Source organism: Perognathus longimembris, chromosome 4 (genome assembly GCF_023159225.1).
Source record: "Perognathus longimembris pacificus isolate PPM17 chromosome 4, ASM2315922v1, whole genome shotgun sequence".
Classification (NCBI taxonomy): domain Eukaryota; kingdom Metazoa; phylum Chordata; class Mammalia; order Rodentia; family Heteromyidae; genus Perognathus; species Perognathus longimembris.
In genome coordinates this window covers 47,248,901-47,276,335 of record NC_063164.1, presented here as the reverse complement: position 1 = coordinate 47,276,335, position 27,435 = coordinate 47,248,901, and the positions used below count along the sequence as shown (strand labels likewise).

General features: G+C 38.2%; 1 protein-coding gene across 1 annotated transcript in view; it reads left to right on the top strand.

Annotated features, from left to right (window-relative positions):
* Nucleotides 1-2,026: 2,026 nt before the first annotated feature.
* Nucleotides 2,027-27,435, top strand: part of Agps (alkylglycerone phosphate synthase) — a 110,614-nt gene continuing 85,205 nt past the window's right edge. Inside the window, exons 1-2 of the mRNA XM_048345185.1 lie at nt 2,027-2,382; nt 24,010-24,099. Coding sequence (XP_048201142.1) covers nt 2,057-2,382; nt 24,010-24,099 — 416 coding nt within the window. The 5' untranslated portion in view covers nt 2,027-2,056. The remainder of the gene's footprint in view (nt 2,383-24,009; nt 24,100-27,435) is intronic.

Below are 27,435 nucleotides of genomic sequence, written 5' to 3'. Positions count from 1 at the left end.
GATTGGTTGACATTGTGAACTTGAACAACAACCAAAACAAACACATGTTGGCAGAGATGGGGGAAAAAGGAACCCTACTACACTGTTGATGGGAATGTAAACTAGGATGGTTGATGATGGGAATCACTCTAATGCATATCCTGGTGGGATTCGTTCTCACAGTGGTCCCCTGGCTAGCATCTCTATTAGGACTTTTAGCAGTCATCCTCTTATTCCTCTTTCTTGGACCCTGTTTTCTTAATCTTTTTCAAAAGTTTCTCTTTAACAGGATAACCACCTGGGAGCAAGTCAAGGGTATTCTATTATTACAGGCAATCCAAGGCATCACTTATACCACACTGTCCAATGCAGACCTATGCCCTGAAGACCCCAGTCCCAGTCAACCCTAGATGCACCTATGTCAGCAGGAAGTAGCCTGAAAAGACTACAATGCCCTTCCACCTTTTATATCCCTTCACCATGTCAAATGATGGGAATCTGTTTTGTCCTCATAACTCAGTATTGCTTCCATGGCTTGGCCCACTGATTACCTCCAGCCCCTCCTTCCCAAAATTCTCTGGCCCAGAATCTTAACCTAAATATGAAAGCCCACTGTCTTCTCTCCTCTTCCTCCCCCCCACCAGGTGACAGGCTCCTGAGTTCCTTTAAGCAGAAGCAGCCAGGGCTGGAGACTTGCTCAAACAATAGGTTCCTGGAGCCAGGCCTGTATTCTAAACTAGAGAAAGCCTGGTGTCTCCTGACTCTCTTCAGGTCACTATCCCATCCTTCTTCAACTTTGCATTAAAGTAGATTTGGTCTGAGTTCGTTTTCTGTCTCTCTTTATTCTAATACCTTCATCACTCAGTTTCCTAACAATATTGACATAATTTATTCTATTGCTGGTCCTTTGGGCTATTTTCAATGTGGCTTGGCATCTCTTTTTATTTAATTCTCAGAAAACAAATATTTATATGAAGGTCAAAATACATATTTTATAACTTGTGAGACCATTTGTAGGTCTCACTTAGACGTTTCTTGTCTTCCTTTTTTCTCTCTCAAGCAAAAAGTTTTCCAACACAAAACTCAATAGTTCTAGGGTTGTATAAACACAGGCCATAAGCTAGAGGTGATTTTCGAATAGTAGTTTGCCTTATGGATATTTTTAAACCATTTCTGGGCCTATCTCAAAGTTTATTATGATAGATTCTCAGTCTTACAAGTTGGCAAGACCCTTGGTATGAAGTGTTGTTCAGATTCTGCTGCTAATATTTTTCTTTTCCTAGGAAGGCATAACTTGAAAGTGGTAATACCATGGAAAATGACAGTAGCCTGTGCAGTGTGTAAGCTAACTCTTAAGCAAGACTAGCTGGAAATGGTTCTGAACCTTGTTTGTATGGAGCTCCCCAATCTCATCACAATCTACCATCTAAAACTGAGGTCAACTTGTGAATAATTGAGGAATCTTTACAGCAGCTCTTGGGTAATTTTATCTCTAGTAATAAAAACTGTCTACAATTTGGTTAGGAAACAGCACGTAATTTGCTGCTCAGTTTTAGCATTTATTACACAGTAAGCTCTTACATGTTTGAGTCAGTTTTTGCACCTGTAAAATGGTGATTACCTGAAGTCTGGCTTGAAAACAGTGTCAGGCACAAAGTAAGACACGAGAAACAAGAAAACGAGACCTACTTGCACTCTTAGGAGTTAAATGCAAAGAGGTTCAGTTCCTAGTTCAGGTGAGTGAACCTTCAGGGGTAAAAGCCAAAGTAGGACAATCAGGGTGTTTTTCAGGCTTGGAAGGCGCTGGTTCAGATGCCGCCCACCCGCAAGCGCCTCTAGAGGTTCAGGCCACATCCTAGGTCATCCTGCACCACCCCCGCGGGGGTTGTAGTTTGGCTCCTACACTGGTGGGGCCAGGGGCTAATCGCAGGTTGGCAGAGACTCACCTGCCCTCCAGGCAGAGGCTTGACCCAGGCGGGGCGGGGGCGCGGTGGGCGGGGACCGAGAATGTGAAGCTGCGGGCGCGCGGCACCCTCCGCCCAGTCGTCGCAGTGGCTGCCGGGATGCGCCGCGGCGAATGGTCGCGCCGGGCGCCGCTCTGAGTGACCTTTCACCCGCGCTCAGCGCTCCCGGGCGGCGGCACCAGGCGGAAGCCATGGCGGAGGCGGCGGCTGCAGCTGCAGCGGGCGGGACCGGCGCGAGCCCTGGCTCCGCGGCGTACCCGGACCCGGACTTGGGTCGCGCGGGGCGGAGGCTGCGAGTTCTCTCGGGCCATCTGCTGGGCCGGCCTCAGGAGGCTGTGAGTGCCAATGAGTGCAAGGCGCGCCGAGCCGCGTCGGCGGCTACGGCGTCGCCTACGGCCACTCCCGCCGCGCCCGAGTCTGGCACCATCCCGAAGAAGCGGTGTGTAGCGGGCCTGGGGTCGGAGAGGCGGCGGGGGCCAGGCAGGGCCTGTGCTGGGGGAGAGCACGCGGGGAGCAGGATTGGAGCTGACACGGACATGCGGAGAGCATCCTGGTCCCCGAAAGTACCGAGTGACCTCTCTTAAGAGAGACAGACAGAGAAAGAGGGACAGTGAGCGGGAGGGGAAGGGAGGATTTTGGTCACTATTTGAGGCAACAGAACTAGAACCTTTTCCTCGGGAAAAGGTTTGAAAGAATCCCTTTCCTTGGGTTTTAGATGCCAGGAATCCATTCTCTATCTTAAGTGAATTCTTTGGGGGCTAAGGTCTTGCAGTGGGTTCATGATGTTATGTTCCTCCAAGATTTAAGTTTGCACTAGGTAACCTTCCAATTCACGAATGTCTCGGTGCAGGGGCGTGGCGTGGTGGGGAATGGACGGACTATAGGGATGCTCTGGAAAAAGGTGCTGACTGGTTTCTGTGGGGTACGCTTCCGCATCCTTGGGGGACATTTTTTTTTTTTTTAATTTGAGGGAGGAATCGGGTGAGTAAGAAGTAATAAACTGCAAACGCCAGCTCATGGTTTAGGGTGAGTTGTTACTGCCGCTGAGTTCTGAAGAAACTTGCGACAAGGGTCTGTAGATTGGGAAAGTTTGTTAAGAGTTCTTAACCTCCGACTTTTGCAAGGGAGTGGGGTTCTTCATTCCGGACGAAAGCTATTGGGAGTCCCTATTTTCTGAGACGTAGCGTGGTCAGTGTGGGTAAACTTTGAAAATGAAAAACATGTTCCTGATGTTAATGTGTACTTTCAAAGCACTTGTTCTGTGCCCATTGTTTATTGTACTTCTTCAGAAGCTATGAGGTAGGTGTACTTTTAACCATTTTACAGAGGAAGAAACTGGAAAAAAAAGGTTAAGATATTTGCTGTATGTAGAGATGTAACAATGAACCCTGCCCCCAAAACTAAGCTTTTAAAAACGCTTTTTAAAAAAGTCGGTTACAGGCTTGTCATGTGTACTTTGTGGTAGGTTACAATTAAAATGCCCATTAAATTGACTTTGGTGCCAAGTTGTTCTCATTACTTTTTTTTTCTTTCATCTTTTGGCCTTGAACTCAGGTTTCCTCTTCTCAGCCTCCTGAGTGCTAGAACCGTGGTCATATGCTGTCATTTCTTACACAGTATATTAAGTTTTCAACTATATGGTTTCTCATGACCCTAGTCCTTGGTGAGAATTCAATAAGGCAGTTTCACCTGTATGACTAGACAAGTCAGCCTTCCTCAGAGTTTTAGTCACCTTATTATAAGAAATGAGTATAATAGTCATACTCCCTGCTTTGCAGTATATCTGTGAGAAATGTAGAAGTTAAAAGATCAAGTGCTTAGTGTTTTTCCAGTTATATAAGCTCTTAAACTGTAGCTGTGATTATCCCAAGGATGAATACTAGGATTCTAAACTAAGGCAAACTATTGGGAATAGACAACCTATTTGGAAAGTCCTTTAGAGGTTTATTTTTCTAGAACTTACAGTGATGATGGAGGGAAGGATCAAGGATCCCATCTCATTCTCTGGCTAACCTCACATTATATTAGCTGTCACTGGGTTTAAGACTTTTTCTGTTTACCAAATGGCTTCACATATTTTTATATATACTCATTTATAAGTATCTGTGTGTGATTGCACATTTGTGTGCAGATTCATACTGTTAGAATTTAAGTTGAGGAGGCAGGTTATCCTTGTGGTTGGGTTTAGTGGCCTTCACTCACAGTATTATGCAGAAAAACAACGTTTCTACTGGGGCAATAAGTGAGGCCTCATGACAGAAGTAACTGATCTGGAGTTGTCCGTGTGGCTGCCAAGGACTGAAGGCATCAATAGCTTAGGCCCAAGGGTAACATATTTCTGGCTTAGGTATAGTTGATGAGGAGCTCAGGTGGAGGTGGCTAGTGGTAAAATCTAACCCTGTGTAAATACTTTGAAGTTTATTCAGAATGCTGGGGTTTTGATCAAACTGAAAATACAATACCAACTTGTATTAAATAAAACAAAATCTTGTTATTAGATGAACTATCAAACACTTCCTTAGATTACAATCTTGATAGATTGTTCATAGGAAATTCAGGTCTTCCTTCTACTTTTAGCTGGCCCTCAGGGTTGCCAGCAACAGAAGTGAGCCTAAAGCGAGGGCAAACGATGGAGGTCAGTGAAGCCAGAGTATATTTCCAATAAGGCATAATTATAACTATGTTACTCATTTTTGAATCATTTGGTAATTTGTGCATTCTCTATTATTCTGGATGTTGGTACTGGTTGTATTTTTTAAATTAAGTGGTTATACAACAAGGTTACAATTCTACATGGCAGGTTATAAATGTAGTGCATCTTGATTGATGTTACTTTGCCCTCCATCTCCCCCCTCTCATCCCTAGCCTCAAGTTACCTATGTAATTGTTTCTTCTTATGGCTGATTATACTTAATTCATTATGGACTTGGAATAGTGACTTCTTGTTGGAGCATGCTTTCAATCTGCTTATAGAATATGTCATATATTTACAGAGTAGTTGCTTTATAACAGGTACTATGTAGGCATTGAAGGTAAAGAGAGAAATTCTTACCTCAGAGAATTCAAGTCTAGTTTGGGTGTTATGACTCACACCTGTACTTCTTTGTTAATTTGGAGGATGAGATTAAGAGGATCTTGGCTAAGGCCAACATTGGCATACACAGGATACCTCAATCAGTAGTTGGGTGCAGTTGTTCATGCCTGTCATCTTAACTATATGAGTGCTGAGATCAGGAGGATTGCAGTTCCAAGTCAGCTTGGGCAGAAGAGTCAGAATTTTTTCATCTCAAAGGAAGAAGCTGGCTGTGCTGGTACCTGTCCCAGAGCTATGGTCAGTCTAGGTGAGCCCAGGTACTCAGTTATTCAGGAAGCAAAGTCCTGTCTCAAAAATAAAAAAAAAAAAAAAAAAAAAAAGAGCTCGTGTGGCTTAGTGGCAGAGCATCAGACTACCAAGTGTGAGGTCGTGAGTTCCTGCCAAAAATCCCCAAGAAGTCACAGTCTAGGAAGGGAGATGGAATGTTTTAGTAGTTTAATTAAAACTAATGCATACAAAGGTACAGATGTAGCACAATGGAAAGTATGACTTACACCATCTGTAGGGTCAAGAAGCCTTCTGTAGGAATGATTGGATGATGCACACAGTTCATATTCCAGGCAGAGGGATAGCATGTAGGGGTTGTGAAAGCAAATGAGTATGAAAGTGAACAATTCAGTTTTGGTAGAAATAGGGATAAAGTCAAAGAGAAGAGCATTTCACCTGTAGTTCATTAGCCCATTCATTCAGTCACTTTTTCAGGCAAGTAACATTACAGAGGTGAAGAAAAAACTGTCCTATGGAATGTGCATTTTAGTTGGAGTGGAGACACTGGACCAATTATATAGCATATTAGATAAGATAAACATGATGAGAAAAATGAAACAGCTTAGGAATTTGAATGATGGAGAATCCTAGGAATTAAGCTAGTCAGATTGAATTTGAGTTTGAGAAATGTCACTTGAGCTGCAGTGTTAGAAAAGGATAGGAAAAGGCAAACAAAGGGGAATTTAGCTAGAGGAGGCTGTTGTAGCACAACAGGTAAAAAATAGGAAGGATCAAACCATGATAATAGGAATGAGAATGGAAAGAAAAGGATGGGTTTGAGAGTTTGGGAAGTTAGTATATTAGGTGGTACTTGAAAATCAAATGACTAAGTTGATGATCAGACGGTGAGTTACTTGTATACTCTCATTTTTTCCTTTAATTGTGTGCTACTCATATACAGTTTGTTATTTTGACCTTCTGAATGAAATTTTAGATTCTTATATCAGTTCTGTATGCGACTTTTTTGTCTTTGCTTTGGATTTTTTCAGTTGTTTTGAAGCTGTTGTAATGTGGTTTACAGAACTATGTAGGATCTGGAAGAGAGTTGATGTTTGATAAATACCTGTGTTTTTACACTAGTAAAACGAAAAGAAGAGATAATTCTAATGACAGGTACTAATGACACACATCTAGCTATTCAGGAGGCTGAGATTTGAGAATCTCAGTTAGAGCTATTGTACTGTTATAAAAAAGAGGAGGAGAAAAATTGCTTGTTACCACACATTTTTAACCTCTTTCCTCATTGTGGCCTGGGTGCTCTTTTTGCTCAAGGCTAGCACTGTACTACTTGAGCCACAGCACCACTTCAGGCTTTTTCTGTATATGTGGTACCAAGGAATCGAACCCAGGATGTGGAGCATGCTAGGCAAGCACTCTACCACTAGGCCAAATACCTGGCCCCTGCTTTACTCATTTTAACTTTGGCTACAACCTGATTGTGGTTTGTGTTAGTTAGAGCTTCTAGAAGTCATAAATGCTGGTTCAGGTTAAAAGAATATCTGATTAGGAATGATATGACTTAATTGACTTGGTTATAATATTCTTCACATATACCATTCTTAAGAGCTTGTTTGGAGGTTCTAGCAGGGGAGTACAGCTACTTGTATACCCTTGACCGAAGACTGGTTCTCCTCTATCGGGGATGGTCGTCCTCTTCAACCAAGCATGCAGCTTCCGGAGGGACGCACATGGAGCTGTGAGGAGCCTAGCCAGATCAGCCAAATCAACCCTGCGACAGATGTCGCTGCCAGATCGCCCTCACAGCCACATATACCATTCTTTAAAAGTATTAAAACATCTACTGCAGCTATAGTTTTTGAGAGGGAAGAAAGTAGAGTTAAACTCTTACAAATATTTTTCAGAACTGCATCTGAAGTCTGAAAGGCATATGCATTTTGCAGCAAAATTTATTTGTACACACAACTGTGGGAAAAATCATTTTGTTGACCATATTTAATGGTAAAGCAAACTGAACTCCTAGTTAGGAACCTAGTAATGATGGTAACAGGATTTCTAATTTGAGTAAGTCAACATGGTAGCCATCATTCTAAAGCTATGTGTATATCTCATTGAGTCTTATATGGTCTGATACCTTAAGGCATAAAGTAGCAATTGCCCTCCTTTCATTATTACTCTTTTTTTTAAGGTTTTAAGGGTAATATTTAATCATATTTCTGCCTCTACATCTGAGTTCCTAATCAGTTGATAGTGTGTATAGGCTACAGAAAGATGAAAGTTAAATTGTCAGCTTTATTTTTAATAAAGTGGTTGAAGAGCATGGCTTACGTCTGTACTGACGAATAATACTTTGTCTGACTTAGCCTGGGTGGGCACAGGCAGTCCTGGGCTACAGAATGCCTTCTCTTCAGTGGCAAAGCTAGCTCTTGTAAGTTACTATCTACCTATGAGTCTCTAGAGGGAATAGGTTCTAAAGAGAGAAAGAACTTAACCAAGTGCTTGTGCCTTCTCTCAGAATTGACTCACTAGCCATATTACTCCTCCCTGAGAAAGAATGTGTGAGTAAGGACTGGAGAGAGACAGGAGAAATTACTTTTTGCTGCATATTTTCCTACATTGGCAACTGGAGAAAGGAAGTATTATTGAAACGTTTTTGGAGAAATTAGGCAAAATAGTTGAAACTTAAAGGTAACTGAAGTGTATTCTACCTTCCTCATTAGCATATGTTATTACCATTGTCAACTGATTATTACGTTACATACATTTTTGGTAGGGCATTTAAGGTCTTCCTAGATGAATGTGTCCTAGTTAGCCCTTTTAGGTCTACTTCTTATTTCCTTGATACCTACTATGTGTGCACTCTAGCTGCATATCAGAATTATTGTACTCCTGGAGCATGTCTTTCCCTTTCCTTCTTGACTTTGTGGTAGTGCTGAGAATTTGAACCTGTAACTTTGGACATGCTAGGCACCACTGTGGTTAGCCCTCTGTCCCTTTATTTGATTTGTTTTTCTGACCCTCACAAAAACCTATTTCACAGATTAGGAACTGAAGTTTATAGACACATTCCAAAAGTTAGTTCATAGATACTTGTCAGAAAATGGTTACATGTAGAGCTTTGGTCTGAATCTAGATCTTTTATTTGAAGTTTAGAGCTTTTTCTTTAGTATTATACTGATATCACCAAGCCCTGTTCATTTTTTTCATAAGCCTTCAAATTCATTTTGTGCTTAAAGTAATATGTATTAGATTCTTATATTCTCTGCTGTTGTAGAACTTACATTTTAATGCATGAGAGATAAATGTAATAAGCAAGTAAATTATTAAGCATTATTAGGTTAAAAGGTGATGCTTACTATGAAAAAAATGTAGGAGATAAGGTTCAAATTTTAAATAGGACATTACTGAGAAAATGAAATAAGAACAACTATTTAGAGATGATGAGAGAGCTTACCTGTAAGGATCTCTAGGCAAGTGAGTATTTCAGGTAGAGGAAAACATGGACTTCCTGAGGAGGAAGTGCATTTGTGATGTATTTGGAAAGTAACAGGAAAGTATTGTAAAATCCATTGTATTATCCCTTAATCACTGGTTAAAGTCTGTACCTTTTATGACTCAACTGTTAACTTACCAGCTATTTACTGTTTTAAGCAAGATTTATTCCTGCCACATCGTCCAGCTTTCATATCTTTCTCAGTGCTGTTCTTTGGGAAACTTAAGTTGTTGATACTAGGATTCAATATCTATTGTTTGGGGTCTTTCCTTTTGAATTGGGAGGTGTCTTTCTTTACTTTTTTTGTTATGATTTCTCAGGCTGTAAACAGTAACTCTAAAATTATACAGTTAAATACTAAGGGTCAGGGATGTAATATTGGGATCTTTGATTCATTTAAATCAATTAGGTGTTCTGATATTTTACATATTTGAAATTTCATCTGTCTAGGTTTGTTTATTCAACATCTTCTCTCTTCTAAGGATAGGAGTAACATGAAATTTTTGCCTTCAAGCTTATTTAAGTCTTCTAAGAAGATGGATGTGACTTCTATAATTACAAGGTGCTAAATGCTATAACTGAGGTATTGAAGGTGCATGGTGATTGGTACAGCTATGGAAGGGCAACTTTATTTCAAAGAAAGATAATACTAGAGGATTAGGAGAGTACTACATGTGTCAGGAGGTGATGCAACAATCCTTAAATGTGAGACTCAAAGCACTGAGGAGAGAAATGGGATAAGAACAGAATTAGAATTTGGGTAGGAAAATCTGAACAATATAATAATGATTGTAAAACTGGTACGGAAGATGGAGCTGTTAGTATCTGAATAGCCTTTAGAGATTTTATTCTGCTAAGAGAATAACTGGCAGTTATTTTTATTACGTATAAAGAAAAATGGAAGGATAAATAAAAATTGTTATCTGAAACATTGTTATCTGAAACATGGTCCCAGTAGCAGCACATGTATGAGCTCACTCTCTCTCTCTCTCTCTCTCTCTCTCTCTCTCTCTCTCTCTCACACACACACACACACACACACACAACATAAAACTATTGTGTTGCTGGGGGCTAATGGCTCATGTCTTGCTACTCAGGAGCTCTCTCTCTCTCTCTCACACACACACATACACAACATAAAACTATTGTGTTGCTGGGGGCTAATGGCTCATGTCTTGCTACTCAGGAGCTAAGATCTGAGGATTGTGGTTTGAAGACAGCATGAGCAGGAAAGTCTATGAAATTGTTATCTCCAATTAACTACCAAAAAGCTGGAAATAAAGGTGTGGCTTCCAACACAACAGTGTTCATTGCAGCACAATTTGTCATAAGTAGAATCTGGAACCAACCCAGATGCCCCTCAGTAGACGAATGGATCAGGAAAATGTGGTACATATACACAATGGAATTTTATGCCTCTGTCAGAAAGAATGACATTGCCCCATTTGTAAGGAAATGGAAGGACTTGGAAAAAATTATACTAAGTGAAGTGTGCCAGACCCAAAGAAACATGGACTCTATGGTCTCCCTTATAGGGAATAATTAGCACAGGTTTAGGCAAGTCACAGCAGAGGATCACAAGAGCCCAATAGCTATACCCTTATGAACCCATAAGATGATGCTGAGTGAAATGAACTCCATGTTATGGAAACGATTGTTATATCACTGTTGTAACTACTGTCAAAGTGCTATGTGTAACTGTAGCTTCTATTATTGATGATCCTCTTGTATCCCCTTCCTGTGGTTGTACCTACACTATCTCTGTATCTTATCTGAGTATATTGGAAACCATGTATACTGGTAAACAGTGGTATATAGGGTAAAAGATACAAACAACTACAAAAGCAATACTTGCAAAACCGTTTGGTGTAAATGAACTGAACAACTCATGGGGGGAAATGGAAAGGGGGAGGAGGGAGGGGGGAATGAGGGATGCGGTAACAAACAGTACAAGAAATGTATCCAATGCCTAACATATAAAACTGTAACCTCTCTGTACATCAGTTTGATAATAAAAATTTGAATAAAAAAAGAAAAAAATCCAATAATAAAAAAACAAGAAAGTAATAGAGGCACATTTGTGATAAAGCTTTAAATCACACAATAAAAATAAATAAATAAATGTATGCAAAAAAAAAAAAAAGAAATGTATCCAGGGCTGGGGATGTGGCCTAGTTGCAAGAGCGCTTGCCTTGTATACTTGAAGCCCTGGGTTCTGTTCCCCAGCACCACATATACAGAAAATGGCCAGAAGTGGCGCTGTGACTCAAGTGGCAGAGTGCTAGCCTTGAGCAAAAAGAAGCCAGGGACAGTGCTCAGGCCCTGAGTCCAAGGCCCAGGACTGGCAAAAAAAAAAAAAAAAAGAAATGTATCCAATGCCTAGTGTATGAAACTGTAACCTCTCTGTACATCAGTTTGATAATAAAAATTTGAAAAAAAAAATAAAGGTGTGGCTTGAATGGCAGAGTGCCAGACTTGAGCAAAAAAGCTAAGGGACAGCACCTAGACCTTGAGTCCAAGCCCCAGTGGCAGCAGTACCGAAAAAAATATATTGTAGCTGGGCACCAGAGGCTCATACTTGTAATCCTAGGCATTCAGGAAATTGAGATCTGAGAATCTTAGTTTGGAGCCAGCATGGGAAGACAATTGGAGAGATTCTTTAAATCCAAATAACCGGCTAAATGCAGAAAGCAGAGATGTAGCTCAAATGTTAGAATGCTAGCTCTGATCAAGTTTCACTACCAGCATACACACATAAAAAAGTATTGCACTAAATAAAGTAATGCAGGTAATAGCCTTTATCTCATATAGTATTATACTTAATGTTTCCAATTTTTCCTAGTTATAAAGGAGGCTATGATAAACTTTTAAGAATTAAATCATTAATAATTTCCTATAAAAGGGCCTAAATGGATGAACGACCATTCATTGGGATACAACATTTATTAGTCTCATTAGAAGTAAAGTACAGCTGTTTGGATTTAACTCTGACCAAGAATAAAGAACTGAAAATCATCAAAATACTTGGAGAAAAAGTATATTATATTCAAGTAGATTTATGATTTAAGAAAATAGCTTTCCCCCAAATCTAGACTAAAGAAAATTAATTTGGTCTGATTCTATAAGAGAATCAGAACCGAAAATGTTTCATGGGGATCCTGGGAATAATGTTTAAGCTTGCCTGGATCTTTAAGGAGATAAAGAGAGAACTGAGAATACTTGCTTAGAAGTACCAATAAAATCCATTATTAGTAAATTTTTCACACATTCAGATGTCCCACTTACTGTTTAGGCAAGTCATTATGGGTGATGCACTTTAAGGATTAAAATGTCAGTAGTTTCTACTCTACCTTCCTCTTGATTAACTTTTGAGAAGTATGTAGCAAACAGCACAGTAGAAAACCTCTTGAGTACAAAGTCTACCTCTTACGTAGGGGTCCATAATTAGGGATCCAGTTGACTCCATAGCTTTCAAGATGAGCCACTTCTCAGCTTTGATGCTTTAAATTGATCTGCATTAAACTGGGTAAAGCCCCACTTCTTTGCCATGTGGATCATCTGCTGGTCAGGGCACATGAACTTGGCCCTGCATAGGGACTTACATGTTCCTTTTTCTGCAACTTGGTGAGGATAGACATGACTATATGGCCATTGTGAACTTTGGCCACTGTGCCCTGGAGTTTCACAGTCACCTGGGTACTTGCCTGGAGCCTAGACTGGGTACAACATGAGATTAGACATGAACATCTACTATCTCCACAGGATTGCATATATTACCATGGAGGTTTCTGATTCCAGCCATTGTACACCCCCACCCTTTATTTTGAAAATTTTAAATCTATTTCTGAGTTGCAATAAAAATTTGCATGTCAAAAAAAATTTGCATGTCAACTACCCACATTCCACCATTAATGTTTTACTGAGCTTGCTAGTCATATATATTTATCCTTCTATTTCTTTTCCCTATCTGTGTTATTTCTCATATTTTTTTAGAGTAAATTGGTAGCTTTATTTTTGAAGTAAAAGTCTTCCCTTTATTTCTTATATTAGCTGGTCTTGATTTTTGAATAGTGTTTATCTGCTGTGTCATCATAAAGTTTTTATGGCCTTACAACTATAAAACTGCTAGCCTTTTTGTTTTATTCCTATGTTCTTGTTATTTGCTAATATATTCAGAAAGTACATGATTGATTACTGTAGCTACTGTTATATAATTGATAATTGTTATATAATTGATGTTATATAATTGATAAAATTGTATTCCTTTTTTTAGAAAAAGGATTCTTACGTTTGGCATATGTATTAACATACCTAGTTTGTTATTCTTTAAGCAGGAAAGATTTATTTGGTTCAGAATTTCAGAGTTTTCAGTCCAGGGAGGTTTGTTGCAGAGCAAAGCTTTTCACAAAACTGTACATTCTTTAGAAGTAGTAGTAGAGGGATTTAATGAGAATGAGAACATGCCTTTTTGCCTATTGTATCATATTCCCAGAACAGAATGGTAATGCTCACATTTAGTGCAGATCTTCTCTCTTTTTTAACATGACTAGTTTTAAGTATTAATTTGAGCTAATTCAAAACAGAAAAGGGTTTGTTGTTATGATTTATTATTATTACTTTTGGTATGTATGATGAGGATTGAATCAAGGGCTTTGTACACACCCAGACCCCAGGGAATATGTTGTAAGAGCTCAGGGATACTAAAGAACATAAAGGCAAGTACTTGCTCTCTTGTGTTCTGCTACATTCTAACATTTCATTGGAGATGAGTAGACAGATAAATAGGAGGTCAATATAGTAAACATTAAAATGAATATATACAGAAGAGCAGCACACACAAAGATGCTTTGTATTTTTGACTAATGCATTATAAACTAGGAAAAATTTTACAGCAGATCAAATCTTCAAAAATTTACATAAAAATGGTATCTCTGGATAGCTCTCATTCTCATTTCCAGGACAGTCATTTGTAAAATAGGCTCCCTTTTACTGTTAACCCCATCTCCATCTCCTGTTGCTTCTTTTTCCCCTCTTTCACCCAGGGGTCATTGTCCATACCTTATCTTCTTGTTGCCTGTTGATTTGTTGCTGAACCTCCTCAGATCCTTTCTTGAAAGCACATGACTTTAAAGTTCCTCCTCTTTGTTTTCTTTTTCTCATTGCCAGTCTCCTGATTTTGGGAATGTTGATGGAACAACTTGATTTTAAACCAGGCTTTTTTATCCCTTTGTTCAACAGATGAGACAATATGTTTTGACTTTTTCTCATTCCATAAGATAGTGCTAACCTAAGTATTCTGTGGATAGCCCTAGAGGTACATGTTTGAAATATGAATTCTGAGACTCAGTGGCTAGAAATTGTAGTGGTAAGTTAGGGTTAGGGTCATCTTGCTTTTAAAATAAGTACCTGGAATGAGGTTTATATGGCTAGTTGGCTCTGAAACCTCTCTTGGTACAATGGGGTTTTGATTTTAATATTTGTTCTTGTCAAACTTGGGGAGTTAATTTGTCCCCCCCCCCTGTAGATTTGACAGAGGAAAGGTAATTATCTCAACTATTTGTCAATTAAAGTACAAGAGGCTACTACTGATTAATTTTGTGTGCATATGTGTGGGTTCTGGGGGTTAAACTCAGAGCCTGAGTGCTGTCCCTGCTCTACTTGAGCCACACCTCTTCTTCCAGCTTTCATTCAGGTGATTAAATGGAGATAGGAGTCTTATGGACTTTACTGTCTAGTCTGGCTTCAAATTGTGATCCTTAAACATCAGTCTCTTGAGTAGATAGGATTACAGGCATAAGCCACTAACAGTCATACTGATTAATATGAATAATAGTTTTATCTAAAAAAAGATATATTTCTATAAGAAATAAGAGCTGTCTTCTATAAGAGCTGTCCCTTGAGCTCTTCAGCTCAAGGCTAGGACTCTACCACTTGAGTCACAGTGTTATTTCCCGTTTTCTGGTGGTTCATTGGGGATAAGAGTCTCATGGACTTTCTTGCCTCTGCTAAGATAGTTGTATCTTTTGCAGGCCTTCAGAATGACAGGTATCGTGTGTGTGTGTGTGTGTGTGTGTGTGTGTGTGTGTGTGAGAGAGAGAGAGAGAGAGAGAGAGAGAGAGAGACAGAGTGCATATCCATACCTGCCTGCCTCAACCCAAAAATGTTTGTAGCATACATTATTACAAGTATGTATGAATGACTATGTCTATTTCCATTTTTGAAGACATTCTTCAAACAATAAATATCGAATTGGCAGTATTTGGCATACTGTTTGACGTTTTTGATTCAAGAAAGGTAACGTAGGAATCCGGTGTGAGAAGTGACTGCCAGAGTATAAACCTAGAGTTGCTTTTCTTGCTCCAGTCTTCTCTTTCTTTTCTTTTATTTTATATTATTTTATTTTTTAATTTATTTTTTATTTTATTGTCAAACTCTTTGTACATACAAAGAGGTTACAGTTTCATACATTAGGCCTTGGGTACATTTCTTGTACTGTTTGTTACCTCCTCCCTCATTCCCCTCTCCCCCCTCCTTTCTTCCCTCTCCCCCCCATGAGTTGTTCAGTTGGTTTACACCAAATGGTTCTGTGACTATTGCTTTTGGAGTCGTTTATCTTTTTTATCCTTTACAATCTTCTCTTTCTTGATTTGTACTTTTGTCTACAAGAAAATTTCCCTTGTATATTCCATTTTCTTTTATTTGTAGCAAGTATAGTAGGATTTGGACTTCTGAGACAAAACTTTGACCTTTAAGTTCATTTTTTTGGCAGTATTGGGATTTGCACTCAGGACTTGGTGCTCGCCATGCAGGCATTTTACCATTTGAGTCATGCCTACAGCCCTTTGAATTAGATTTCAGTTTCATTAAAGTGCCAGTTTCTTGCAAACGACAACTTGGCTGTTCTGGATAAGGTGATGCTTACCTGTAATCTCAGTATTCAGGTTGTCGACATGGTAGGATCACAAGTTTGAGGTCAGCCTGGCCTATGTAGAAAGACCATATCTCAAAAAAGAAAATAAAAAGTTGACTGTAAGGAGTTAAATGTGTATTTGGTTTGTTGTATAGTCTAAGCTGAGTTATAATGGAATTGTGTCATTTAAAACACAAACTTGTAGCAGTTTCTAGGAACAACTGCAATGGGTTTTATAATAAATTCATGGAACTCATGCATGTATATGAAACAAAGGACTATTTTCTAACAATAGAGAAACTACACTGAGGTTCAAAAGCTTGCTGATCAAGATCTTTATTTCAGGTTCAGAGTTATACTATTGATGGCATTTGTCTATGTGAAGCCTCTCATTTTTATTTTCTTCTCCAATTCCTAATTCTATCTGCCCTTTCCAAGGGGTGTGAGTATTTTTTTATGTTTTATAAACATTCTGAAGTGTACTGAGTGTTTGTATTTTCAATTTGCATAAATGCTATTCTGTGGATTTGTTTCTCCTTTGCTTTGTATTTACTGTTTGAAAATCTGAGTTTCTGTGTTTCTCTTGCCACTTTCTTGCTTCTGATTTTTGCGTAATCTTTCACAGAATGCATTTTCTGTATAGCTTTCCTTTTCCTTTAGTGCATTTTCTGTAAAACTTACCCATTCCTTTAGTGATGCTTATAACTATTCTGTCTGTCTGTCTGTCTGTCTGTCTTTCTGGTCCTGTGGCTTGAACAGGGCCTAGGCACTATCTCTGAGCCTCTTTGTGCTCAAGGCTAGTGCTACTTGAGCCACAGTGCCACTTTCAGCTTTTTCTGAGTAATTTTTGGAGATAAGAGTTTCATGAACTTTGCTGCTTAGGCTGGCTTAGAACTGTGATCCTCAAATCTCAGCCTCCTGAGTATAGCTAAGATTCCAGGCATGAGCCATCAGCACCCAGTTTTGTAACTATTCTTCACACCCCTACCCCCCATCCCCCAAAAAAGACTTCCTTCCAAAAAACAATGTTTCTGGGAATATACAGTAAACATTCCCTTATAAAACCCAGGGGTTATATTACTGGGCCATTGAAATGACAATCCATGAAAGTCTAGTAGGGTAATTACTCTGTGAAGTGACTTTACCGGTAGTGATGTGAATTCCATTGCTCGTGTTCTTTATAACCTTATTCTTGTGTTCTTAAATCTCCTGCTTAGGTCAATTTAGACAACCATACTTGGAAAAATTAGTCACTATATGAAAAGACTAAATGTTTATTTTGGCAGCTAGAGCTGAAAACTTACAATGGGAATATTGAAGGAAGTTTGAAATTGGTGCTGAAGTTCAAAATGTAACATGATAATATGCAAATCAACCCTCTGGACAGCGAATCTTCTTACAAAACTTGCATATTATAAACTTGATCTTGTTAGAGTCCTCTAGCCAGTTATATTTAGGAAGTCTCACCAATAACTGAAGTTAATTAGCAAACTAGAAGACTAATTTATAATGAAAAATAAAATTGGCTGGGCGCCGGTGGTGGCTCAGACCTGTAATCCTAGCTACTCAAGAGGCTGATGTGAGGATTGCAGTTCAAAGCCAGCCGGGACCGGAAAGTACATGAGACTCTTAGCTCCAGTTAACCACCAGAAAACCAGAAGTGATGCTGTGTCTCAAGTTGTAGAAAGCCAACCTTGAGCTGAAGGGCTCACGGACAGCACCCAGGCCCAGAGTTTGAGCCCCACGACTAACAACAACAACAAATAATAATAATAAAATAACTGTACCTTATGGCCATTTCAGTTCGACTGTTTCTCTCTTTAGGAAATAGAACTATAATCAGATGAGGGTATCTTGATGGGCTTTGTATTAGACAAAAGGAAAAATGTATGATTCAGATGTTTGATTTCATTAGAGTCTGACAGCATTATTAAGTATAGCAATTTTGAAACATGAGATATATAGTAGTGTTAAATTGTTTTCCCTAAAAGAACTCATAAATTATTATATTTATAAATGAGTTATTTGTTACTTTACTTGAAAAGGAATTTGTGTGTGTGTGTCTATGTCTTTGTGTGTATGTGAATGTGTATGTGTGTATGCGTGCATGGGTGCATGCCTGCCAGTGGGGGACTTGAACTCAGGGTTTGGGCATTGTCTCTTAGCTTTTTCACTCAAAGTTGTGTTCTCCCAGTTGAGCCATATTTATATTTCCACTTCCAGCTTTTTGGTGGCTAATTGGAAATAAGGGTTTCACAGACTTTTCTCCCTGCGGCAGCTTTAAACTGTAATCATGAGATCTCAATATTTTAGGCTCACAAGTGTGAGCCAACAGTATTTGGCTGGTTTTTTTTTTTTGGTGGGGGGGGGGAGGTGTTGTTTTGTTTTTTTAAAGGCAAGGTCTTGCTATGAAGCCTATGCTGCCTTTCAACATAGACTTCCTGTCTCTACTTCCCTAGTGTTGGGATTATAGGCATGTACCATCATGACAGTCTGTGGGAATTTTTCAGTACCTCTTTTTAAGAATATATCTGTTCACTGATCAGATAGCTAGTTATTGAAAGAAGTCTATGGTCTTAGTAATAGAATAAATCTAAATATTTTGTTTAGTGATTGTACAAATGGGCTTGAGAAATGCAAAAGCCTGAATATGCAAATTATATATGTCATGGGCAAATACTGCCACCTTGTGTGTATGTGATGTTATTTTTATGTCTTTATTTTCTTTTATTATACCTGTGAATACAATGTTTTTGCACCATTTTTTACTGTAATCAGATGTATAAATGTGTAAGACTTTTTTTTGATAGTATAAAAACCAAGCCTTCATTTTTTGGCACTTGAGGAGTCTTAATTTTTTTTTTAATCTTAAGGAATTTAATTTTTTTTACAAGTTTAAGACTAGATAGATATAGTCAAAATAACCTTTGTCTTCACAATGAGTTAAGAGAATACAGTTTGAGTTGAAAAAACCAAGAACTAGAAAAGAAAGGCATTTTCTTTAAAAATATATTTTTTAATGTTCTTGTTATTCTTGGCACTGTTTCAAAAGAGAAACTTCTTTATCCCAAGCAAAAAGCACAAGAGGTGGAGTTTGGCTTCAAGAGTTGGAATTCGGCTGGGAACATGGCCTAGTGGCAAGAGTGCTTGCCTCGTATACATGAAGCCCTGGGGTCGATTCCTCAGCACCACATATATAGAAAAGGCCAGAAGTGGCGCTGTGGCTCAAGTGGTAGAGCGCTAGCCTTGAGCAAAAAGAAGCCAGGGACAGTGCTCAGGCCCTGAGTCCAAGCCCCTGGACTGGCAAAAAAAAAAAAAAAAGGAGTTGGAATTCAGATTCTCAGGTGTAGCGGAGAATCACCATAATGGAGAGTTGCTGAGAAGGGCTTTTTGACATGAAATAAGTTCCTTTAGTTAAATTCTCAAGCCAGCTGAATCAGAAGGCACAAGGACTTCTTCAGTTTGCTCCCCCTGCTGGCCCCACTCCTCATCTTGGTGTGAGTTTTAAGACATCAAATTTAGTGTAGTTATCTGCAAGAATTGAAAAGCCTAGGAGGTAATACTGACTGGTTAATTGATGTGGTTAGTTGGGAATGATATCCTTTTATTCATGGGAAGTTGGAGATTATTCTATCATTCCTCTTTTTAGTGCTTGCAGTGCTTTGGAATTACTATTCTGAGTGACAGAATTTTTACTACAGTATGTGGAGGTATTGGATATCTGGCTTATTGGCACAATTCTCTGATTTTTAAATGTTTTCCTTCAGGCAAAGTGCAGAAGAATGGTCACAGAATAACAGTGCTTTGAAAAAACACAGAAATTGTGAATAAAGTTCTTTACATTTATTTTATTTCTTTGAGGGTATGACTTAATGGGCTTTTGATCTTACTTCTGATGGGACTGGGAGTCAGTCTTTGGATGCTCATAGCTAGCTTAGTCATGTGACTGCAGGCATTATCCTGGGTAGTTTCTTTATCTGAGTAAGGAGCAGTTGAAGTAGGTGGTTTCTTCCTTCTTTTCCTTTGTTTTATTGCTACTGGGCTTCTAAAGTTAGGGTCTCAGGCTTGCCAGATAAGTACTATTACTTTTTTAGTTTTTCTGACAAGTTCTTAGACTTTTGCCAGCTAATCTGGACTAATCCTCCTACTACCACATAGCTAGGATTACAGGTAAGCAGAACCATGCTCCCAGCAGTAATTTGATGCATTAAATGTGTATGAAAGTTTACAACAGCTGGGCCCTCAGTGGCTTGTGTTGATAATCCTTGCTATTCAGGAAGTTGAGATCGGATAGTCATGGTTCAAAGTCAGGCCAGGTAGACAAAGCTGAGAGACTACCTCCAGTTTACAAATAAAAAGCAAGAGGTAGATATATGGCTCAAGTGTAGTGCGAGCTGTGAGCAAAAAAGTCATGGAAGAGCTTGAGGCCCTAAGTTCAAGCCTAGGAAATTTACCACTTTTTTTTAATACAGAGATTCTTGAAGATCTCAAATGATTGACTTTTGGATACCCTGTATTTTAGTTATATACCGTTTAGTAATATAACACTGGGTTGTACACAAATGTATTCCAAATGCCCATTGTTCATGAGCATAAAATTATGAAATTATAAAAAAGTACCTGAGAAAAATAAACTTGACAAAAGGACTATTTGGCTCTCAGTCTTGGAGGTTTCCATGATTGGTTGCTCTGTTTTGGGCCTATAATGAGGCAGTACCTAATGTTGGGGAACATGTATGGAGCAAATTGTCATGGCTTGGATATGAAGGAAGAACACATCATAGATGCCCCTAGTGACCTAAGACCATATCCAAGACCATATTAGAGAGAGGTGAGAGAGAGAGAGATCTCACATGTGTATAGATGTTATATATATCACATATGTATATAATAGCTATTATTCATATATGTTATATGTATATTCGAGGGATAATTTTCAAGAAAATGATCTTTATTCTTGAACTATGTAAACATACTGAGTTCAACATCAGTGCCTGGTGGTTCTAATACCAAAGTAAACTGATTACCTTTGTAGTTTTATATTCATTTTGTTACACTGTTTTGTAGAATACAGAATTTATGATTGACATTTAAATTTCCTAGAAAATGGATGTCCTAACAGTGCCATTAGTCACAAGGTTTTTCTGTTGAGAATTTCCCCAAAGCCCTTTTCCTCCAAAATATTCCCATATAGTACAGTGGAAATGTGGTGGAGTTAGAGTAAAATATCGGAGCTAGGCACTGGTGGTTCACAGTTATAGTTTTAAGCTAATCTAGGCAGAAAGTCTGTGAGATTCCTTCTCTGAAATAATCAGCAAAAGGCTAGACAGGTGACTCAAGTGATAGAGCACTAGTAGAACATATTTGAGGCTCTTGAGTTCAAGCACTAGGAAACAAAACAAACCACAAAGGAAGAATAATGAGTCTAGCTGATTCATCTGCAGATCTTGTCTCTGGATTGATACACAGGGTATGAGGACTGCTTTTTGTTTTGTATGGGCCGGGGGCTTGAACTGAGGGCCTGGGTGCTGTCCTTTAGCCTTTGTGCTCAAAGCTAGCACTGTACCACTTGATCCACAGCTCTACTTCTGGTATTTTAATGCTAAGTTGGGGATAAGAGAGAGCCTAATGGAATTTCCTGCCTAGGCTGTCTTTGAACTGCAATCCTCAGATCTCAGCTTCCTGAGTAGGATTACAGCCACGAGCCACCAGTGCATACCACAATTTTATATCATATCTTCATCATCATCATCATCATCATCATCATCATCATCATCATGTTTTGAGATAAAGTCTCGCTGTGTAACCCAGGGTAGCCTGGAATTCTCTTTGTAGTCCAGGTTGATCTCAAACTTCCTGTTTGTGTCTCCTGAGAGTTGTAATTTAAAAGAGAACATTCTTAGTTTCTTTGTCTCAATTTTTTGTATAGATAGATATTTCAGTACATATTCAGTATCTGTTTTATTTATATATGTTCATGTAATGCTTATCTGAAAAACCTTTGAACTTGATCAAGAATGATGATTGTAATAAAATTTTGTTGGTTATCATTTTCTTTGAGAGTTATGACAAATAGGAAGAAAGAACACTTGACTCTTAAAAAAGTGTGTATGTGCATCTTTATTTTGAATATTATTAATATTTTTAAAAGAGAGAGCTGAGTGTAGTGGCATGTGCCATCATACCTATGTAGAAATTTTAATGTGGTAAATAACTTTCTGGCTAGAGAACAGTTTTCATCATCAAGTTATTTTCATCATGAACTACATAACTGAATGAGCAGTAGGAAGATTTACTACTGATTTAGTGCTGAGCTAATGATCACAGTTTGGTATCGTGGTGAAATATGATAAATACTAACACCCTACCTGAGTGTGGTTGCCTACTGTGTTCTGTACAGGCACAGACTTATTATTTCTTGTGTCATGTGCAAAATACAATGATTGAGTTATTAGGGAGTTTGATTAAAGTAATTTTCACAACCTTGAAATATTAATATTTTAGAAATTAAAAATTGAATTTTGTTTGAAATATTGGAATGCATAGTCACTAACTATAAAGCTATACAGGTGAAGGTATAGATATTGATTGATGGTTTAATGGAAGTAGAAGGATTTATTATACTATTTAAGAACCCAACACCAATTTTTTTAATATATACTTACATAGTTTTATTGAGGTAAAATTTACCTAACATAAAATTATTTTTGAATGAACAGCTGGTATTTCCTTTAGCCACATTCACTGTGTTGTGTTTAATAAATCCATTGTCTACTTCCAAATATTTCTATCATTCCCACAAAATAATAATTTAACTACTTTCCCATAATTTTCCCTCATTGGAGTCTTTGACACCCATCAATTTATTTCTATTTCATTTTTTTTCCTGAATAATTACTTATTTATTGTCAGAGCGATGTACAGAGGGGTTACAGTTTCATACATAAGGCAGTGGGTACATTTCTTGTACAATTTGTTACTTCTCCCTCATTTCCCCCCTCCCCCTTTCCCTCTACCCCCCCATAAGTTGTTCAGGTGGTTTGGTTTCCCTCATAGGGAATAATTTGTACAGGTTTAGGCTAGCCCCAGCAGAGGATCACAAGAGCCCAATAGCTGTGCCCCTATGAACACATAAGATGATGCTAAGTGAAATGAACTCCGTGTTATGGAAATAAGTGTTATATCACTGTTGTAATTACTTTCAACATGCCATGTGAAACCATAGCTTTTTTTTGTTGATGATCCTCTTGTATCCCCTTCCTGTGATTGTCCCCGTGCTATCACTGTATCTTATCCGAGTACCCTGGATACTCTATATATTGGTATTAGAACTAGGGAAGGGAAAGGAGATATAAAAATCAAGAGACAAAGGATAAAAAGACAAACGACTCCAAAAGCATTACAAAACCATTTGGTGTAAACCAACAGCAGTATTTTTTATTTTTGTTTATTTGCTTTGTTTTTGTTGCCAGTCCTGGGGCGTGGACTCAGGGCCTGCGCACTGTCCCGGGCTTCTTTATGCTCTAGGCTAGCACTCTACCTCTTGAGCCACAGTGCCACTTCCGGCTTTTTTCTACATATGTGGTGCTGAGGAATCGAACCCAGGGCTTCAGGTATACAAGGCGAGCACTTTAACACTAGGCTATATTCCCAGCCCCAATATTTTTTATTTTTAAAAATTAATTAAGATTTTGAGATGGGATCTCAACATGTAGCTATGACCTCTCTTTCTCTCTGCTAGGGGAAATGAACTCAAGGCTGCCACTTTATCACTAATACCACAGTTCTACTTTTCAGGCTTCTTGGTGGTTAATTGGAGATAAGAGTCTCTTGTACTTCCTGCCCAAGCTGACTTCGAACTGTGGTCCTCATATTTCAGCCTCCTCTGTAGCTAGGATTACAGGTGTAAGCCACTCCTGCCTAGCTCAACTGAATTCTTAGTTTTAATTGCAGAACTTCTCAGGACATCTTTTAGTTTAGGTATTTGCAGTTTGGGAGACTGAACTCAAGACCTCTCACCTGCTAGGCTACATTCTAAAATTTAAACTTAGTAACATATAAAATGAACTATATGTCTACTCTTCTTTCTTTCTCATTCGAGTTGTCCTTTGTTTTTTTTTAAAGGCATTATATTTATTGGTGTAATCCTCTGTGTAGCATGTATTGTTCACAATGATTCTATATTTTAAAGTAGTAATGTCCCATGTTGTAATATGTACTCATTTCAGTTGATACTGTAATACCAGGCATAAGGTCATTTCAATGAGTTTGGAAATTGATTCATATTGTTCAGTTTTGAAATGTTTAGTATAGATCTTATTTATGTTTTTTTCTTTCTCTTTAGGCAAGAAATTATGAAATGGAATGGATGGGGATATAATGATTCTAAATTCTTCCTCAATAAGAAGGGCCAAATTGAGTTAGCTGGGAAAAGGTAACACTGGTTTATTTCTTTTGTTGTTTTTCCCTCTTTCTTCAGAAACATTTTAAATATGCTTAAAAATATACAGGATAATGTAATAATTCTTCCTCCAGTTTAAAACTTACTAATATTTTGCCATAATTCTTTTTTTTTGTTTTTTTGCCAGTCTTGGGGCTTGGACTCAGTGCCTTAGGGCTGTCCCTGTGCTTGTTTATGCTAATGCTTCTGGCTTTTTGGTAGTTATTTTGAGTTAAGAATCTCACAACTTTTCCTGCCTGAGCTGGCTTAGAACCAGCATCCTTTTATCTCAGCCTCTTGTGCAGCTGGGATTATAGGCATGTGACACTAGCACACAGTAGGTTCTTTTTTTTACCTGTAGTTTTGTTTTTTTTAAAACTTAGATTAGCTATAAGGGAATATTTAATTATTATTACATCTCCACATGTATTTATAATATATTCCAATTATCTCCTGCCTTCCCCACTCATTTTTCTATATTATTACACTATTTTAAATTCTAAAATTTTCATGACCCTTCTAAAAACTATACCTCCTGAAAAAAGAGCCTATTACAATACGTCATGTTTGACTGTTATCAAAATAACAAACATTTTTATAATATCTGATTATTTTAGTCCGCATTCACATTGCCTACTTAACTCACAATTGTCTTTAATAGGCAGCTTGTTTGAATTATTATAGATTTTGATGAAAGTAATCTTTCAGAATCTACAATGACCCTGACACTGAGTCTTCATGGCATTGATTTATTCAAAGTATATGTAGGACTAGTAATTTACATTGAAGTGTGGGAAACAATTAAGGACAACAGTTTTAGGACTGTGTGAATAGAAATAGAATTAAAAAAATTAGTTTCTGAGGTATATTAGGGAAATATGATAAAGATCAGTTATTTGTATGATAGCTTTCACATTTCTGAGATGTTTTTGGCAATGTATTGATGGGAAATATGAAGGATATTTATATCTTAATAGAACTGGGAAAACTTAAATTAAAAACTTTGAAGGATACTTGTATTCACTGTTCCAGCTATGAACAGAATTGTGAAATAATGTCTTAGTTTTATGCAACACTAATCCTGCCCAATCTGATTTTTGGTTTGTCTGTTGAATTTGGTATAACTTTGAAAAGGTAGTGAGTATATATAGGCAGTATTTGAAGTCTGGTTCTAAAAAGATTGAGATGGAAGAAAAATTGGATTTGATAATATTGTGAATCTATTCTAGTATTTCACTTTGATTTGCTATATATTAGGCATTATATGCTTAAAGGCTTTTTAAATTTTTATGGCATGTCAATATATTAAAATAGAGACTGAGATTACAGGGGTGGTGCATACCTGTAATCCTAGCTATTGGATTAGGGGACTGGGTGGCTTGCTGTTTGAAGCATTCTAGGGCAAAAAAGTTACTCGGACCCTGAGTAGTTAGTATTACTACTAACTACTACAGGTGAGCTGACAAAACTAACTACTCCAGAGGCTGAATTCTGACTATCTTGATTCAAAGCCAGCCTGGAAAGGCAAGTCCACAAGGAGTCATCAATTAACCACCAAAAAAGGAAGTGGAACTGTGGCTCAAGTGGTAGGACACAAGCCATGAGCAATTAGGGAGAGTTGCCCAGGCCCTGAGTTTAAGCCTTAGGACCCCCTTGTGAGCTGACAAACACGTGTGTGCCTGTGTGTGCGCGCGCGCGCGCACACACACACACACACACACACACACACACCACACATACATTAAGTAAATAATAAATTGGGTGTTGTGGTTCATGCCTGGAATCCCAGCTGTGAGAGAACAAAGGTAAAGTAAGAGTGTCATGGTCTGAGGCTAACACAGATCTTATCTTCAAAAATAAAGCAGAAAGGGTTGAAAGTATGGCTGAGATGCTAAAAGGCATAGCCAGAAAGTTTAAGTCCCTGAGTCCAAAGTACAATATGGCCAAAAAGTTATTAGCAAGTAAAACAGTTTTATAAATTTATTTGTAGAAAAAAATCATTAACTACCTGGAGGTGTATCTCAAGTAGCAGGATATCTGCCTAGTAAGAGTGAGTCCCTGAGTTCAAATCCCAGTGCCACAATGAAGAACAAGATTAAAATATAGAATTTATTTTAACAAAAAACCACTTAGAATGAAAAAGTAAATCACAAAGAGAATGTTTAATATCAACTGTATAATAACTCAATATAAAAATGATCCACTAACTCCACCTCGCAAACAGGGTTTCACAGTGGACAAGAGGCATCTGAATAGATGCTCTGTCACACAGGTAATTAATGACATTTAAATTAAAACTATAATTAGAAACCAATAGAATGTCTTTTAATTGTGGAATTTCTATCTTGTTCACTTTTGTAATTTTTGTTTCTTTATTGACTATTGTTACTCAATGGGAGCACATATTTTTGTTTCCTTCATAATTAACACATCATTCTGCGCTGTTTTTATCTTGAGTCATCTTTGAGTCAGTCATTAATTGCCCCATCTCTTTGGTTATGGGTCATACTTTGTTCATGTCTCATTATTTTGGAGTGTATCTTGATTGTTGTGATTGGTATGTTGTAGATACTTGATTCTGTTACATTTCTCTAAGGAAGCTTTATGAGTTTTGTTTTGTTTTAATTAAGCAATTACTTTGCCTAAACCTTTTCTAAAACTCCAAAGTCTGTCAGTCTGTTATGAACAATGGAATTGTTGTTTAGCTCTTAAGTTTAATGGCTAGGGCCTAATTAAAATACTACTTGTGTAATTCAGAATCAGCTAGACATTTGGCTAATGTTAAAGTCCTCCGACTCATATGTGTGCCTTCTAGCTGTTGTTTTCAGTCCTCTCTCTGGGTTCTTCAAGCTAGGAAGACAATAGCTTGTCAACATTATTGTTACCTTTTGTGGCACCAGAGGAGCTATCCCTCCAGTTAAAATCCTAACAAAACAAAACAAAACAAACTTACATAATGCTTTTCTCCTTCTTCCAAAATACACTGAACCTGGTTCCCCTATTTTTGCCCACTTTTGGTCCATAGGTATTGCTTTGCCTTTAGATAGCTTGTTTATTTGTTTGTTTTGTTTTGTTTTGCTGGTCCTAAGGCTTAAACTATGAGCCTGGGCACTGTCCTTAAGCTTCTTTTGCTCAAGGCTACCACTGTACCACTTGAGCCACAGCACCACTTCCAGCTTTTTCTGTGATTTAATTGGAGATAAGAGTCTCACAGACTTTCTTGCTTGGCCTGGCTTCGAACCAGGATCCTCAGATTTCAGTCTCCTGAGTAGCTAGGATTACAGACATGAGCCATCAGCGCCTGGCAGCTCTGTGTGTGTGTGTGTGTGT